The following is an 18,439-nucleotide window of genomic DNA, read 5'->3' as shown; positions in this document are numbered from 1 at the left end:
TTAACCTCGGTGACTCATCCTTTCACGGGCCCTAACGTACATCCATCTGGACCGTTCAAAATTGTGGATCCCTTTGCGAATTGAGCATATATCTAAAATTACTTATCAATCAATCCTAACCATCCATTTACGGCTACCAAATGTACGAATACTGAGTGGCAATGGGAAATTGGAATGTTAATATTTTCTTCTCAGCCAAAATTTTTGGTTATGGTCCATCAAAACTGGTCAAGAGTTTTGGACGGTCTGGATTTGTGCAATACTAATCTGTATGTACGTTTGAAGAGACACCACCGTTTTTAAATTGGGTCAATCGCAAGTCACATTCACGTCGCTCGGTCAGCGAATGCTGCTGCGCATCCGGACAAACGCAAGTCAAGAGAAGAAATGAGTAGCCGACTAGGATCCCATACAACACCTTACGTACCCATCGTGTAAAACACCACAGCTCTTGGGTGCAAACCTGTTATATGTCTGTATGAAATCCATTCCGTCCAGAAGATGATAAACCTTATATTCACCGTACATACAAAATATCACAGTGAATAAAAACTTATATAGACCACATAAATGGAAAAACTGTAAATTTACGTCAAAAACATCCAGCACATGTGCTTTGACCATCCCGAGTTTTCAGGGAAGCGGATTGCATACCGAGTAACTCAGTACACTCCAAAAACTCCGTCCCACGAGTGGAAACCCACTCCAAAACTCTACCCATGAAACCGAAAGAATCGTTAACGCTAGAGCTTTCCAATACTTGTACCTCATGCTATGGCCCACTCGAGATGAGTATCAACTTTATTTTTAGTTTCAAAGGCTAAGCTAGTGTAGAGAATCGGATGGACGGCTTAGATGAAATATATGCATCATGTTGGGACCCACGAGTAGAGGCCTCGTCGTTCCCCTAAAACTCGCATGGTGGGATTTGGAAAACTCAGGAGAGGGACAGCGAAATCCAGCCGTTTAGGCACGGAACTCAAAATAATTTTCATCAAGGTGTCTTGCGTTCTTCCAAATACACCGTCTATCAGATGGGATTGTGAATACAATCTTATCTGATACGATCTAATACGGCTGGCCAAATAGGCCTACATTGATTTCTGTCTTTTATCTAATCCATCCATCCATAGATAATTTTATGATAAAATCCAAAAATGGGAGGATATCCAAAACTTAGGTGGACTATACTACACGAAAAGTGTGAATTGAATGACTACCATTGAAAACTTGTCAGTGTCTGTTGATATTTGAGTTTTCCGTTAATCCATATCCGTGTGATCTTATGAACAAGTTAGATGACAAATAAACATCACTATAAGCCCTCTGGAGGTTTCAACAATGGAGATCATTATTTCCACTGTTTCCTATGGTGTAGTCCCTTTTTATATGCTTCAATTTTGATCTCATGCACTAAAATTATATGAAAAAACGAATTGACAGCATGGATGGGATGCATACATCCATCGTGGGCCTTACTGACTTTACTCAGTATGCAATTCGTTTCCAGTTTTCAGACTATGTTTACTTTTTATAATATTTCGTGAGGGCTGATGAGGCATGTCTTTAATGCAAGATAAGCTCCGTAGTAGATATACGGAAACCTGTGGTTAATGACATGTACCATCTCATTGTTCCTCTTTGGTGTGGCCCACTTGAACTGTGAATCTGGCTGCTTGGTGGGACACAGGCTCAATATCCTCATGAATCTAGAGTGTGCGGCTCCACCGTAGTGAACGGTTATACCAACCGAGTGATTTGGGGCCATTACATCGTTTATACGAAATACACGCCGTCCATCAGTTGCAAGCAATAATTTTCACCGTACAAACCAAAAATAACCCTAACCGAAAGTTCAAGTTGGACAAACATTCAGAAAATGCAAAGTCAGGCATAGAGCTGCTAAATAAACTCCGGCGATACGGCACACCTGAGTTTTGGATCAGCTTCGTGTTTGACATCGGTGGTACCCAGCTATACTTCCACGCGAGCTTTCAGGCGTACTTGATTTTCTTGTTAGACGGATATAAACATGTTGGTGGCCCCTACTACAAACCTATGGTCAAGGTCCTCTCCTCATGGTGTGGCACACCTGAGTTGTTGATCAGTCAGATTTTTAGCTATATGAACTAACAGCTAGTGGCTAAGCTGATGAACGGAGTGGATGTCTCACACGATGTGGTTGGGCAGCCATAAAAAGCACAAACAAGCAAGCACGCGCGTCTCATTCAGCTAGTATGGAAAAAGAATAAGAGAGAATATAGAGTAATAATAATAATAATAATAAGAAAACCAGTGATACGCGCCACTAAAATTTCAATCATTGGCCTAACTGATGGTAGCAAGTAGCAAGGTATTTTACGAAGTTTTTTTCTTTTTCTTTTTCTTTTTTCTTTTTTTTTTGGTTGTTAGCTTGTTAGTACACCTACTGTCAAGTCACACTTCACTGTTAGCCACCCCCACTAGGAATAAATGCCAAGACATCAGTGTTCAAACGAGATATCCTCTGGTACTCTGAGCTATGGATCGGGGCGTAGTTACTTTACAAAGTTGAGAGCTGATGAGCGAGGCAAATATAATACCAAAAATTACAGTCATGGTTCGCCCAACATTATACAAGCGTAAGTTAACTGTTCATAAAGCTAAGGGCCTATTTGGGAGCGTGGATTTGGAACCCCCTTGGATTCGGAACCCCCTAGATTGGTAAATCCTTACCCTGGAGCGTGAATCAACTTTAATTCAAAAATGCATGTGCTTAGTATATTTATGGGGATTTGAATTTAATTACCAAATCAACTTTAATATCCCTAATTAGTGAGATATATAATTTTTGACCCTATGGTTGTAATAAGCCCACTGAAATATATGCTTTGCCTGAAAATGATGAAATTCCAAGTCTCGAATAGATCGCAAGCACAAAATCATGTATGAGTGACTAATCAACGATTTTTAATCGCTGATTAATATGAACAATGTTTGGACGGTACTGGACAATGTTTGGACAGTGTTGATCATCATTAGTGGGCCATGTGCCCAATAAAATGATAGTATACAGTGACACACGTGTTCCACTTGCAACTATTGAAATGATTTTAGGTGTAATCCAACCTCTCACCATGGATTACAAACCCCCTCAAAGAGGGGATAAAAAAACCCCTGGATTTGAAACCCCTAGTTATTTTATGCTGCCAGACAACTAAGGGGATTTGAAACCCCCTCCAATCCATGGTACCAGACGACCCCTGAGGTATTCATTCAGATCCGGTACATAAGCGTAGGTGGAAGTGATTTATAGCTATTAACTGTTGATATATATTGTTTTTTAATATATTGTAAATAAAAATTTATATTTTATCATATATATATAAGGTTTGCTGTAACGCCCTAGAAATCGGAGGTCGTGTATATACTCGACTCCCGAGTTCCCAGGGTCACTTATAGCCAATTTTCATTAATATGCGATCCAGTTTAAATGTGCAGCCTGGAATCTCCTGAAACATGAAGTACATCCACACAAGTCCACTGAAATGAAGGAGATCGAATACAAATATATATACATGTCCAAAAGAATTCATGGGTCGCATAAGAAGCTACCTAACAAAATCGCAAAAGAATAGTAAGTCCAAAAAGGAATAAAACTGAGCCCCCGCTCAGCGATCCAATCCCACCTCTCAAGCTGGCGGAGAACCGTCCATCAACTGGAAGTAGGACAACTCGTCCTCCTCCTCGAAGCTCTCCTCACCAGGCTCCTTAAGCCTTGAGTCACCTGCATCTATGAACGGGTCTGGTTAGTGTTTTAAAACACCGTCCCATAGTGGGAGTGAGTGATCAACTCAGTGGGTGTTATTAATCTCAAGTTATCACAGGCATCAATTTTGATATGATCTTAATGAAAAGCAAACAATCACATACGTCTAAGTAATCTTATTAATGCGCATGTGTGCAGCATGACATAATGCATGCTCTCACCACAACGCTCCCTCGTGCGACAACATCTAACGATCGCCAATACCAACACTCCCTCAGTGCGACCTCGACTGCCGAGTCGCCACCCTAACTAGTGCGATGCAATGATCGTGTTAGCCGTGTGATTAGTTAGGTCCATTCATCCAACAGATTTGAGAATCTGGTACACCCCACGTATCAATGCCCTAAACGGGTTGCGAGGCCAAGACCCCCCAATGCGTGAGGCCGAGACCCCGCGGTCCGTGATCCCGTCGGGTTCCTCATCCCCGACTTCAAGCACATAAGGAGTGCTATGAGAAAGGGATCGCTCGCGGTCACTACGGGGAGGCGCGGTACCCCAGCATAAGCCGACAACTCGAACATAGTGTCCCATTCCACCATGCCCGGCTCACGAGGCTGTGGACCAAATTTCAAGTGGGTTATTGATGGGCTACAACGATTGTAAGGTGTTCCAGGTTCCATACAAGTGTGAACAAAGAGGGTTAACAATCAAGGTTGGTCAGACAGTAGGCTAGATCACCCGAGTCGAGCGAGCATGAGGCGAGTGACATCGGGCACAAAGGACCCATGTAGTTGAACTACAACCACCCGAACACACCCGCCCAAACCGACAAGTCTAACCATAGCGTAGTCCTACCGATGGGACTACCGTCTCTCCTCAAGTTCCTGACCAACCCAAGGGTGGAAATAGGGACTTATAGCATGTCAACTACCAAAGTAACATCAAGCATATTCAACACTATGTTCTCATGTTGCTCAACATACAATTCAAATTTCTCTAACAAGTAACTATTAATATTATAAATAAAATGTATGTGTGTGGTGTGGGTTGGTGAGGAAGTTAACACTTCCTCCATGTTGAGAAATCATATGTACAAGAGCAATAAATCATACATCCTATGAGGCAACAACACATGAGAAAATCACACAAGGCATGAACATCCATACACCAAATCATGTGAGAGGCAAGGACAATCATCATTGGAGTCAAACCAACAATTCCATATTATTCCAACAAACCTACAATTCCTACGATTTCTCTAGATTCTCCAAATATGACATCCAAGCAACCAAAATCATTAATCTCGTATTAAAATTGGTGCTAGGCCACCTAAGAACAATAGTCCACACCTTCGAATTCATTGGAGGCTTGGGAACGACCTAAGAGCAGGGATTTTTGGGGTTGAACGGCCGGAATCCATAAAGCAAGCATTTATATGTTAGAATCCATGCTAATTTCTCCTCAATACATGGATTTCAAGAAAAATTGGTGAGAGATTTTACCTAGACGATCAGCGGAGTGAATGTGTGGTCGTGGTGGAGGGTTTTTTTGGAGATGAGGTAGAGAGTTGCAAGGTTGGGCTCCCTTGGGCCCCACCATTAACAACACCCTCCTTCACTCTCTTCTTCCTCTCTCTTTCTCTTCCTTTCTCCTCTTTCTCTTCCCCTTTTATCTCTTCTCTCTTTCCTTCTCTAGGCCAAAATCGTATGGGGAGAGAGAGTGCCCAAATGAGGCCCTTTTATAATGCTAGATTTGGTGGAAATGGCCACAAGTGTTGGGTTTTTACTATACTAGACTTATCGGATGGTCTTTTCAAGATCTAGGGCCCACTTAGGGTGTACATATTGATATACACCGTAGGATAATTAGCCCTAATGATGATCTACGTATGAACATGATCGACCCGCCATTTGGATGCGCCGATCGACAGATACGATTAAAAGTCTGTTCAACGGTCACCAATGGTCGATCGGGGCCATGACTATACGGATATAAGTAGAAAAATATCCTTACTTCACGTGTGAAGTTTGGTCGCAAACCGACGGTCCGAAATCCTCAACTTTGCATAAGAGTGGATGACTCAATTCACTTAAATTCCAGCTCCTTTCCTTAAGGTATTTGCACTTCTCATGCACTTGTCCTTCGGCTCAAGTTGAGCGGTTCTGGACACTACCCAGGTCTGACTCCCGCAATGAATGTCGAGCCCAGTAAGACGAACATTACTCTATAATTTTGGAACTAATGGCCCACCAACGAGCGGTCTAGAGCTTGTTCAGAAAATCGGGACATTTTTGGAATGAATTAGGTTTTGAGATTTCTCGTGGGTAATGATCAGGGTTTGGATTAACTATATTTATAAGGTGGCCTATTTATAACTAGTGAAAGTGGATATTTGGTTATGATTACTCTAAACCGTCGGTTTTAAACTAAAAGAGTAATGGGGTTGATTTAGTCTATTATTTAATATCCGGGCCTTATCTGACTCTGCCCCAGTTAGATCTTTAATTTAATCATGCTTGCCTTGATTAGTTAGCGAAGGGTCGGTTAGATTTAGGCTCTCTGGCCTTAAGTTTCAATGAATTCCCACAATGGCCCTATAGGATTACTCATTAGATTTGGAGCGGACCCAACACTCCCTTGGCCACCAAATTTGGTGTGTAGGTGGCTTATGGCCCAATGATGGGCCATATAAAATTTGAGAACAAATGGATGAACGGTTATGGGGTTTGAGTCAACGGTTCTGATCCTTAAACGACTCTGAGGGGTCCGTTATAGTGATTGGAGTGGTTATGGTGGCCCTTTGGCTATGAAATTTCTAGGATAGATGCTTCATGGCCCGATGAAGGGCCATGCAAAATTTAGGGACGATCGGATCTGGGGTTTGGTCGTACGAGTCCGATTTGTGATCGACAGTCACCGTCCCACGATCGGGTTCCTGAGTTGGTGGACGGGTGTAGGAAAATTCAATAGACCTCCACCATAAATGTGAAAGAGATCCGACTATTGGATAGCCTGGTATCGCAGTTTCATTTGCAAGTGCCAGATTCTGGTCCTGGCATTAGTGGGGTGCATTTAGTCAGTGCCAGATCCCACTTCTGGGTGTCCAATAAGTCCATGGTCCACGATGGTCCACAAGCCCAGTGAACTCTATGGTTCCCTAAATTTTTAGATTTTTCTGACCTTCCCGCATCGCGGTACAGCCCGCACGGGCTGTCGCTAGGTGTAAACAGCCATCTGCCTTGGAGGCCCGCACCAAGTTCTATCAGGACCCGTCTGACCTAATCAATTGGGCAATTTTGGTCTAATTTATTTGTGATACTTCACTACGAGTAGCTTAAACGAACGGTCTTGTGATAAATCCTACGTGGATGCCCTAGGACACTGTTTTGGTTGGGCGGGACGTTACACTACACCTGATGTTCAAGTAATCGAGCAGATTCATTGGCTTCCTACGGCTGATTAATCGGACTGGTGCGGTTCTTTACTGGTACCACCCCTGTATACACTAACATTGAGTGCTAATGGTTAATAAGTAATATTATAAGTTAATTAAATAAAAAAAATTAAAGGAATTTTGGAAATCCAAAACAGTGAAAATCCAGGATGTTACATTTGCAGAATACTTTTTCTTGTGTTTTGGAAATAAGCCCATATTAGAAAAAGATAAAAATGATTTTAAGTATATATGTGGTGAGTAGAGTATTATAATATTTACTCACGTAGTCTAAGGAAAATGGACCGGAACATCCGCGCTCGGGCATAGGCTCGGTGCGAGGGCGTGGGCATGTGAGGTAGTGTGGATCTAGAGAACTGAATGATGTCCCTTGTATTATATAGAGGCTGAAAAGAATTGTTGCAAGAAGGTGTAACTCCTCATGCAATTGATTATTAACCATGCAAAAACTGTTACATGTGGCTAGTCCAATAGTTATAAATGGCGAGCAAGTGTCTCACAATGGCTAGAAACAACTGCACACAGTAGCCATTACACCACATGCATAACAACTATAAACTGCCAATAACGACTAGTTTCTCCCAACAGTTAAAAATGGTCATTTAGATTAAATTCCTTGAACCATAACTCCCAACCACCATAGCCTGTATATACTGGGCATGTTTGAGTTTTCAAACCATCACAACACACTCCAACAGACTCAAACGAGAACCACATACTCTCCTATAAACCAGAAGTTCCAGCAAGACAGCAATGTTTATTTGAACCATTGCCTAAAGATTAGACCAGCGGTGTGGTCTAGAACGGTTCATCTGAATCATTAGTTAAAAAATAAACCAGTATAGTGGACTAATTCACATTTCTTCTTCTTCTTTTTTATGGGAATTTTCCTTTTATTTTTCTGCTAGAAATTATGTAATAGAGTTCCATTAATCAATCTTCGTGTTTGCTGAACGCAGATTCATACCAAGCTCGTCGTATCGTAGGAGTAATTTGCCAATAACCTTTCAACATGCTTAAATTACTTGAGTAGGGGCAAATAACGCTTTAAGGACATCGTTCTAATATGTGCTTCAGCCTGTCCTGATTTTAAATTAATTTCGATTTCCAGCTTTTATATTTTAAAGAAAACATTATTTATGTATAATTTATTAATATTGACAGCTATAAGTTGGCTATAAATTGGTCCAACATGATCATAGCGACGAACTTAAACTAAACTATTCATATAGACTAAACATCCCATAATTGATGAGCAATTGAGATGATAAGTTAAACTAGTATAAATAGTGTTGCACTGGTTGGTAGATTGGTTTTGATTTTGACTGTGTTTGGATTTGATTAAATTATTCTCTTCATATTTGCCTACGTTATTTATAGCTTTCTCTGGGAGAGATACGAGAATAATCGCTTGTACACATGGTGCCTTTGTATGTAATCAATTGGGAAAGAATAATTATATATTCATAATTATAATTTTGCTTTCGTCGAATGCTTAAAACGTAATCCAATGCTGACGTAGCCTTAACAATTATTCATTCTTATTAGGAAATAGTTTAAACAATGAAGGTCTCCCGAAGATCTAATGTCTTTAATATAGTTAGCGTATGTTTTGAAAATATCAAATATGTCACGTGACTTTATTTTTGGTATTGATCTTGTTTGGTCAGTTTTTGGTATAAACAAACCTAAATAGTACTTAACTCAAGAGCCAAACCGGAGTACATCAGGGACAAATTCAAAGGAAAATCAAGTGTGTTAATGTGACATTGCCAAGTGCAAATTTTTTTTAAAAAATTTATAAATAAAATTAATAGGCTCCATTCAAAGTCTTGGTCAGCGAATTGGACATCTGGTACCGTTTGCACGGGTTCTTTTTTAATGTAGACACAGCCTTTTACCCTTTTCACCTGTCTCGACCGACCACAGAACTTACATACTAAAATAGACCCTATTTGTACGGATAATATGTTTCGGACGAAACTAACCCTCCCTTTTCACCTGCTTTTTACCCGAATCCCAGTATTTTAGGGTTATTTTCGTCTGTCAGTACCTTAAAAATCTATTTTCGTCCGTCCGTCCGTCCGGTAGCGAGAAAAATAATTACCCTAAAAATATAAGGTCTACAGTCGTAATTTTTTCGGAATTGAACCGGTGAAGGATGGGTAAGTTGTTCACCATTTTTAACAGTGGTCACTCATCCTCTCATGGGGCACTAACGTACATCCATCTAGGCCATCCAAAATTGTGAATCCCTCTGGGAATTGAGCATATATCTAAGATTACTTTGATCAATCAATCCTAACCATCTAAAATTGTGGATCCCTCTGTGGCTACTAAATGGACGATCGAAAGTAAAATAGGTATCGATTTTTGGCACTGGAAAATTACAAGGTCAATATTTTTTTCTCAGCCAAAATTTTTGGTCGTGCTCCATCCAAACTGTTCAGTGTTTTGGACGGTCTGGATTTTTGTACAACTAATCGGTATGTACGTTTGAAGAGCTCACACAAGTGCTACTATGATCGTTTCCAAACTGAGGTCTTGGTATCGATTCGGGGGTGGCTAGCAGTGATGTGTGAGCTGACAGTGGGATGTACAGTGTACTAACAAGCTAAAAAAGAAGGGCAAAAAAAAATAGCAGCCTGTTGCTAGTCACCACCACGTCGCTCGTTCAGCAAAAGTCCCGCATCCGGACAAACGCGAGAAAAGATAAGACCCGAGTACGGGATCGTATACAACATCTGTTTAACGGAGCATATAAAACCCCTAAGCTCTTTGGTGTCCGCATGTTCTATGTATAAAATCCACTCCGTCCATAAGGTGATAATCTTTATATTCACTGTACATACAAAATATTACAGAGACTACAAACTCATATGGACCACACCAATGGAAAAAAAAATATGTAAAAATACGACTAATAGCCCACGCGTTGTGGCCCTCGAGTTTTTTTTAAAAGATTAGGCTTATTTTTATAATATTTCGTTCCTGAGAGTTCATTCATAAAAACATGTCCGGTGTCACATCTCATTGTTCTCTACGATGTGGCCCACTTGATATGTGGATCTGATTTATTTTTGGCCCCAAGGCCTAGGATTGAGTTGCGCATCTCTATGTATGGAATAGATTTCACATAGTGGATCCCAAAGACACGAAATATACACATGAATTCAAAGTGTGCGGATCAACCACACGTGTGGCAGTGATCTGTTATAGCATCCGAGTCCCTTGGTGGCCATTGCATCGTATATGTGAATCCACTCCGTCTATCAGGTGCAAGCATTAATTTCCACCTTACAATCCAAAAATCACTAACTCAGGTTGGCCAAACATAGTAGAAAGTGCAAAATCATGGCTAAAACTAATCATTTCAGGAGATATGGCCCACCCGAGTTTCGCATCAGGCTATTTTCCCGTTTCCACTCATAGCGAGAGGCGCACCGCGCACTTGACTTTCATATCAGACGGAGCGTTAACATCATGTGGTGGCCCCCACCGGCGAACCTATGGTCAACGTTCTCTCCTCGTGGTGTGGCCCACCTGAGAGTTGTTGATCAGTCAGATTCTTCGCTCCCTTAACAGCTAGAGGCTAAGCTAATGGACGGAGCGGATGTCACACACCATATGGTTGGCAGACGACTCTTATTATTCGTGCCACTAAAAAAAGCATGACCTCACCTTGCAGATTTAAAAAAAAGAAAAAGAAAAGAAAGGGAGAATTATCTAATATAATTCTAATAAAAAATTTGAGTTGTCTCTTATCATTATATATGTAAATCCACTCCGTCCATCAGGTAAGAACCTTTATTTTAACCGTATATATATAATATTAGCCTGATATAACGCTAAAATGGACCACACCACTGGGGATTTCTTCTGAGACCACCAAGATCAAGGCCCACCTGAGTTTTGGATCCGTCTGATTTTTTTATAGTCACTTAATCTCCATGAGTTACACATGTTTAACAGATTGGATGAAAGAGAAACTCTGTGGCCCCACACACAAACCCATGGTTAGAAACCATCCCTATCATTAGCTGTGGCATGGCCCATCTGAGTAAAATGAATTCAGCCGATTTTTTTCCTACGGCCAAGAACCGAGGATATAACCTTATGGACGGAGTGGATGTTACATATACAGCATGGTGGGCCCCACAAGACCTTGGGCGGTTGCAACCCTAACCTGACACAGGACACGATGGCAGACCAACGTCGGTATAAATAAAGGTTCCCGCGTTTTCTTGATCTTCTCCCCTCTTCTCGTCTCTCTCTTCAAAGGCCAGTGGAAGAAGAGAAAGGAAAGCAGCAATGAAACGCCGTTATAACGGCGGCAGCTCTAACAGGAATTCCAGAAAAGGTCAGTTCTCCGCCCGTCTTTTTCCTCTGTTCGTCTCTTAGTCTAACGCCCAACCTTTACATCTCTCCCTCATTTCCCCTTTTTGTGGTATAGGAAAGAAGCGACGGACCAAAAAAACTTCTGTATCGTTGAATCTCGACTTAGAAGACCATTTGCCGTCGTCCGATTTCAGCTACAACAGCGACGATGATGTTCCTTACCGTCCGTCGGAAGGAATCGACAGTGATGATTCACTGACGTTCGGTTTAGATGATCTGGAACCCGAGAATGCCGTTCCTTTCCGAAGGAGATGGAAGAAGAGGAACGGAAGAGCATGGAAGAAGAAGATGAGAAGGACACAGAAGGCTTCGATGGATGGAATCAACGGCGGTGAAGAAGATGAAGAGCTGGAAGAGATCCATTTTGGTGATCCTTCTTGGAAGGGAAAGAAGAAGAAGAAGGGGAAGCAAGCGAGAAAAGGTAGAAAAGAGGGAGACCCGCCTTTGATTTGGGAGGTTTTGGAGGAGGAGAATGAGAGATGGATTGATGCCCATGAAAATGATGACCCCAATCTTGATGATCACGGAGAGACTGTCCCGGAAATGGCGGACCCACCGCCGGACCTTGTCATGCCTCTACTGAGGTTCCAGAAGGAATGGCTGGCTTGGGCCGTAAAACAGGAGGAATCGTCCATCCGAGGTGGTATTCTTGCAGACGAGATGGGTATGGGAAAAACCATCCAAGCAATTTCGCTTGTTCTTGCCACTCGTGCTTTTTGCCCCACAGACCTTGACTTTGGAAGTCCCTCATCCTCGTCTTTTTGCCCCACAGACCTTGACTTTGGAAATCCCTCGTCCTCATCGTCTCCTGCATTGCCCAAAATCAAAGGGACACTGGTTATCTGCCCATTGGTCGCTGTAGTTCAGTGGGTGAATGAGATTACAAAGTTCACATCAGAAGGGAGTGTCAAAGTTCTTGTTTATCATGGGGCGAAAAGGGAGAAGGGATTCGACCAGTTCTTCAAGTATGACTTCATTCTTACTACTTACTCCATCGTTGAGGCAGATTACAGGAAGAATAATATGCCACCCAAGGAGCGATGCGTTTGGTGTGGGAAATTGTTTTATCCCAATAAAATGACTATCCATTTGAAGTACTTCTGTGGGCCTAGTGCTGTTAAAACTGCAAAGCAGTCAAAACAAGCCAAGAAGAAGCATGTGGGAAATGTTGGCAGCTCAAAAAAGAAATTTGATGTCATCGAAGAAGAAGAAGAAGATGTGAACAATGACAACAAGGTTGGGAAAGGGAAGGGATCTGCGAAGGGTAAGAAGCCAGGCCGTGCACCTAAGAAACCAGGCATTAGATCTTCTAATGATAATTCAGCAGCTAGAAGTGGAGGATCATCGGCAAGGAAATCAGTTTTGCATTCTGTGAAGTGGGAGCGGATTATTTTGGATGAGGTAAGTTAACTTTATTGTGTCGATTACTTTTATTGCAGTTGATTTGGAAAAATGTCTTCCTTGGGTGTTATATCACTTTCTTCCTTTATCAGCTTAACTATAAGCATGATTCCGCTTCTGTCAATGTTGCATGCATGGTACCGATTTACTGATGGGTTTGTTGTGTATGCTGAATTTGTTAAAACATAGGGGTATTGTGAAGACAGATAACTTCCAGGTAAATTTGGGAGTGCCCAGGGTCAATCTGATTTGCTCAGATGCAAGTGGGATTTCATATTTGGGGCAGAAAAAGCAAGAAGCATAGAAGCCTTCTTCATGCAGTTCCGCACTGCCCCAATGCAAATTGAACCTTGTTGGCCTGGAGTTCCCACCAACTGATATTCGGTGCTACATCCAAATGCCATCTCAAGTGACGGATCACAGCGACCGATTAGTAAATGGCTAATGTGCCAACCATTCCGGACCAACAAACTGATAGGACTTCTCATTGATGGCTAGTGTAAAAAATTGCAACAATCAGCAGTTACTTGTTATTCAATCCAGAGGCCTTTTCTACTTTTGCTTAAACTTCTATTGGCTGTCCAAAAGTGGGTGATTGGTTGGCATGAACTTCCAATTGGCATGATTTTTGGGCTGTCTCATCCAAGATGCGGTTCACTAATTGAATGTTCATGTCCATTGCCAAAGTGTATCAATCAATAGCTTGTAGGTTGATACTATTTGCTAATGTTGCTTGTCACATGCAGATCTTAATCCTAAGTTTTATGGAGGCATGGTGATGTGCTCATAGCCAGTTTCAGCCATCTTCTAACTGATAAAAAAAAATAAAATCATATTCTTGCTCTATGTGCTTCAAGCAGTCTTCATAACATACCAAGCTATCAATCAATAGCTTGGTATGTTATGCAGTCATTTAACTGTCTCTGAACCTGCTAATTTCATGCCAGCTTCTTCTCCTTAACCTAACCCTTCACTAATTTTCCTTTCAAATAACTATTAATCAAGGTTAATTGCTGGTGTAGGCTCATTATATCAAAGATAGACGTTCTAGTACTGCAAGGGCTGTTCTTACTCTACAATCTTCATATAAATGGGCTTTGAGTGGGACTCCCCTTCAGAATCGTGTCGGAGAACTTTACTCACTGGTTAGTTTAATCTAATGTTCATTAAACTAGTATTCATTATTTTTGTTGGCTGATAGTTTTAGTTGTTATATTCAGATCCGCTTCCTTCAAATATCCCCTTACTCATATTATTACTGCAAGGATTGCGATTGCAAGTCGCTCGATTACAGGCAAGTAATTTTGATGTTTTCATTTTATGTTCGCTTAATACTTGCACCAGGTTCTTTCTTTCCTCTGTTTGTGTTCCTTTTTTCCTGTTTTAATGAAATTCTTTCGTTGCCTCTAAAAAAAATAAAAATAAAATAAAAATACTTACACCAGGTTTACTTACTGGAGATCTCCACATTTTACATTAATGAGATACTGGGAAATTTGTTTGTAGTTTGTGTTGACATGAAATGTCAGATATCAAGTTGAAACGTATAAATTATTTTTATGTAGTTATTATTGTAGGGATGTGCAGCCAAAATCAGTTACTCCAACCTTGCATGTTTCATGTAATTTCATGGTTTATTCAAGAAGATATTAACATTGATAACTTTGAATTACTACCTTATTAATAAAATCCTGAGCTGATTGAACTTCGAAAAATGTAGACTACTATTCCAATGTGTAGTATCTCAGGCAATTCCTAAGGGCTATTTCTTATAAGTTATTAAAATGCATAAAGTTTCACTTTTAATCTTGAGTTGCATCAACGCAAGATATGAATGAGGTCATTGGAGTTGAAGAAAGATCATTTGTTAGCAACTTTAACTTTGATAAGAACAACACTTTGAACTTATCAATTTGAAGATCAAACCTCCAATATTATGTCACAAAATTGATGATCTCCTCACTGAGTACAGAAATTAGAACCAAAAAAGAAAAAAAAAGAAAAAGAAAAAGAAAAAAGAGGATAAATATGTGGAAGCACACAGCAAAGGAAACCCTACGTAGTCACACCAAAGGGATGTAGAGGCATTGCACCACTAGATTCTTAGAATCACTCCTAGGTTAGAATCCCAATGCAGAAACCATCTAAGAAGCTTCTACAAAATACCTTCTACAAAAACTCCCAACTTTAGAATCCCAATGCAGAAACCATCTAAGAAGCTTCTGCAAAATACCTTCTAAAGAAACTCCCAACTTTAGAATCCCATTGACCAAATATAATCTTTCAAATAACACTTGCAACAATAAAAGGGAACTATAACCTAAAAAATAAACTGTGTTAGGAATCCAAATATTGCCAAAGATGTCTACATATAGCCTTGTGGATTACAGATTGCACAAGCACCAAGAAAGGGCTTTATGGTTTGTATATAGGTTAAATGATGGGGAATAAATAGACTATTGGGTCCCACAGTCTAACTGGTCATCAATTAGGGAAATCCGTTTGGATTTGTGAGTACTCCATCCAATCAGATCATTTATCTGGTCCAAAATAACCATCAGGGCCTTTAGTATGATCCAACTGGTCTAGCAGGTCAATATGGACAATTGTTGTGGTCTAGATCTTTAATTTGGGGATTAGATGATCCAGATCTCTAATCCGGACAGTTGGACAGTTGGATAGTTTGATATGTAGTCTGGACCCTTGGAAGGGCCTAATATACTATCATATGGGCTTGGTCACACAATTGTTCGTACTTGATTGGATGATTGTGTGGTTTAGACGCATGAAGAATTCAAGACCTCTTACATATGGATGAAATGCATATGCGATGGCTAGTTTTGGAATGTACTAAATTGATGGGGACATCAGAGGAGAAAGGTATCCTTTGCAAGTTGGACATCAGATCCTCGATTGTGCTCTCATTGCAAATGAATGCTTGCATTCGGTCATATTTCAGGGGAGAAAGGTATCCTTTGCAAGTTGGATATTGAAAAACCTAACAATCATGTGGATTGGGACTTTTTGCAATACATGTTAAAGCGGATGGGTTTTGGTGATAAGTGGAGAGGGTGGATTCGAGAATGTGTCGGTTCGGCACATTTTTCTATATTACTTAATGGATCCTTGAAAGGTTTTTTTCAAAAGTTCTAGAGGATTGTGGCAAGGTGATCCTCTATCCCCGTTTCTATTCCTCATAGTAGGGGAGGCCCTCTTAAGAATGCTTGAAAAAGGCCAAGAAACAGGTATCTTAAGTGGAATTAGCGTGAAAGGTATGGCTTCCCTGATTTCCCATATTCGGTTTGCGGATGGTACTTTACTATTTAGCGAGGCAAATATAGATAAGGTTAATAACTTGCGTACGACGATTCGTTGCTTTGAAGTTGTCTCGGGGCTTATTGTTAACTTATCTAAATCTAAGATGCTTGGTGTCAATATGGAGGATGAGGAGCTAAGGAATTATGCAGAAGACTTCCGCTGTTCTACGGCTTCCAACCACTTTCCAACCAATTTTGTTGGGCTACCCCTGTATATTGGTAGACCCCCTAAGTAGCTTTGGGACAAGGTCATAAATAGGTTCGAAAAATATTTGGCTTCTTGGAAGTGTAGATACCTATCGCCGGGAGAGATTTACGCTTATCAAGGCCGCTTTATCAACTCTCTCATTATACTTCATGTCTTTATTCAAATGCCCGCTGATAGTCCTGGCTACTTTGGAAAAATTAAGAAGGGACTTCTTATGGCAAGGAAAGCAAGAGAAAAAGAAATTTCATCTAGTTGCTTGGAAAGAGGTTTGCAAACACTTCCAGGAAGGTGGAGCAGGGGTCAAGGACCTTAAGAAAATGAATTAGGCTCTTTTAGGTAAGTGGATCTAGAGACTTGGATCCGAAAGAGAGTCTCTTTGGAACAAGTTAATCAAAAGTAAATACGGCAGTTCAGTTGGAGGTTGGTGGACCAAGGAATCCTCCTCCTGTAGGGCCTCTGATCTATGGAGGGGCATTATCTCCTTGCAAAGAGAGGTGATCAAGGGAGTTGGATTCCAGATTGGGAAGGGAGACAACATCCGTTTTTGGCAAGATTTATGGGTAGGGGACATGCCATTGAAAAATGAATTTCTGAATATTTTTCTCCTTACCCCAAATCAAGAGGTTTCTGTAGCTTCCTGTTATGAATTGTAAGGTGGGAAAGTTGTGTGGAATGTGGCCTGCAGAAGAATCTTCAATATTGGTAAATTAGTGAGTACGTAGCTCTTCGTGATCACATTTTCAAAATTGTGCCGGATCAGTCTAGTGATGACAAGTTAATATGGAGGCCTGATAAATCTGGTTGCTTCTCGGTTAAATCTCTCTTCATGTAGCTGGTTAACAATAGTCTCCCCAAAACTAAATCGCTGATTAACCACATCTGGAAATACTCTATTCCTCCCAAACATATCTCTTTTGGATGGTTGGTTGGTAAGAAGAAAATTCTCATGGTTGATAACCTGAGGAAGAGGGGAATGACTTTGGTGAATGTATGTCTTTGTTGCATGGCACAAGAAGAATCGGTGGATCACCTTCTCATTCTCTGTCCATTTATCAATCGCATTTGGTCTGATTTCCTCTCTTGATTCGGAATCAGCTGGTGTTTTCCAGATTTAGCGGATCTCTTACTTAAATCGTGGCATGGGGTGAGCTTAGGCAAGCAGAGATCAAAGATCTGGAGAATGGCTTTAATAGCAATATGGTGGTGCGTCTGGGAAGAAAGAAATGAGAGATGTTTTCGAGATTTGGAGCATTCTGCTGAGTATGTAGCTAGTAAGGCTAAGCGCACCTTGATAGAATGGGCTTCACATGTTGTATGCCTAAAGGGCAGTGATCTTCTTTTTCTCAGAGTGTAGTTGGGCATGCTCTCTCAGCGTTCCCTCTCCTCCTTTTTGTATTCTGTCCCTTCTTTAATATAACTTTGTGATTTTTCAAAAAAAAATAAAAATGGGGACATCAGAGGACCTACTCGGGTATACCATAGATCGAGACGACCACCCACATCAGCGCAACTTTCTTTATGGATGGGAGACGAGTTCCAGATGGGGCTCGCTAGGCATTTTAAAGACCCTACATGCATTGGACGTGCATTAGAAAGACCCCACTTTGGGATGATGCCTTGGGCTGCTTATGAGACCATTTTAGTCATATGATTTTTATTTCGTGTTGGTTCGACTGTTGGATTTTGTCGATTAGGCTATCATGCCACCAAATCTTTTAAATTTGGGCCCCTTGGACTTTGATATTGCTTTCTTTATGTTTTTTTTTTCTTTCTTGTTTTTAGGATTTATTTGATGGTTGAGATTGATAATAAATGCTTTAGTTTTCTTATTTTGGATGATGGGCCATTTCACTTAAGTGAGTGACATAGTTGTAATTATTCTGAATTTTTAATTATAAAAGCACAGGGGGGGT

The 18,439-nt window shown here is 40.8% G+C and overlaps 1 protein-coding gene across 1 annotated transcript in view; it reads left to right on the top strand.

Annotated features, from left to right (window-relative positions):
* The first annotated feature begins 11,410 nt into the window (after window positions 1-11,410).
* Window positions 11,411-18,439, top strand: part of LOC131242682 (DNA repair protein RAD16) — a 28,618-nt gene continuing 21,589 nt past the window's right edge. Inside the window, exons 1-4 of the mRNA XM_058241483.1 lie at window positions 11,411-11,562; window positions 11,656-13,001; window positions 14,024-14,146; window positions 14,222-14,295. Of these exons, the coding sequence (XP_058097466.1) occupies window positions 11,514-11,562; window positions 11,656-13,001; window positions 14,024-14,146; window positions 14,222-14,295 (1,592 nt within the window). The 5' untranslated portion in view covers window positions 11,411-11,513. The remainder of the gene's footprint in view (window positions 11,563-11,655; window positions 13,002-14,023; window positions 14,147-14,221; window positions 14,296-18,439) is intronic.

The sequence above is a fragment of the Magnolia sinica genome, chromosome 4 (assembly GCF_029962835.1).
Source record: "Magnolia sinica isolate HGM2019 chromosome 4, MsV1, whole genome shotgun sequence".
In the NCBI taxonomy this organism is placed as follows: domain Eukaryota; kingdom Viridiplantae; phylum Streptophyta; class Magnoliopsida; order Magnoliales; family Magnoliaceae; genus Magnolia; species Magnolia sinica.
This window is presented reverse-complemented; position numbering and strand designations above follow the sequence as displayed.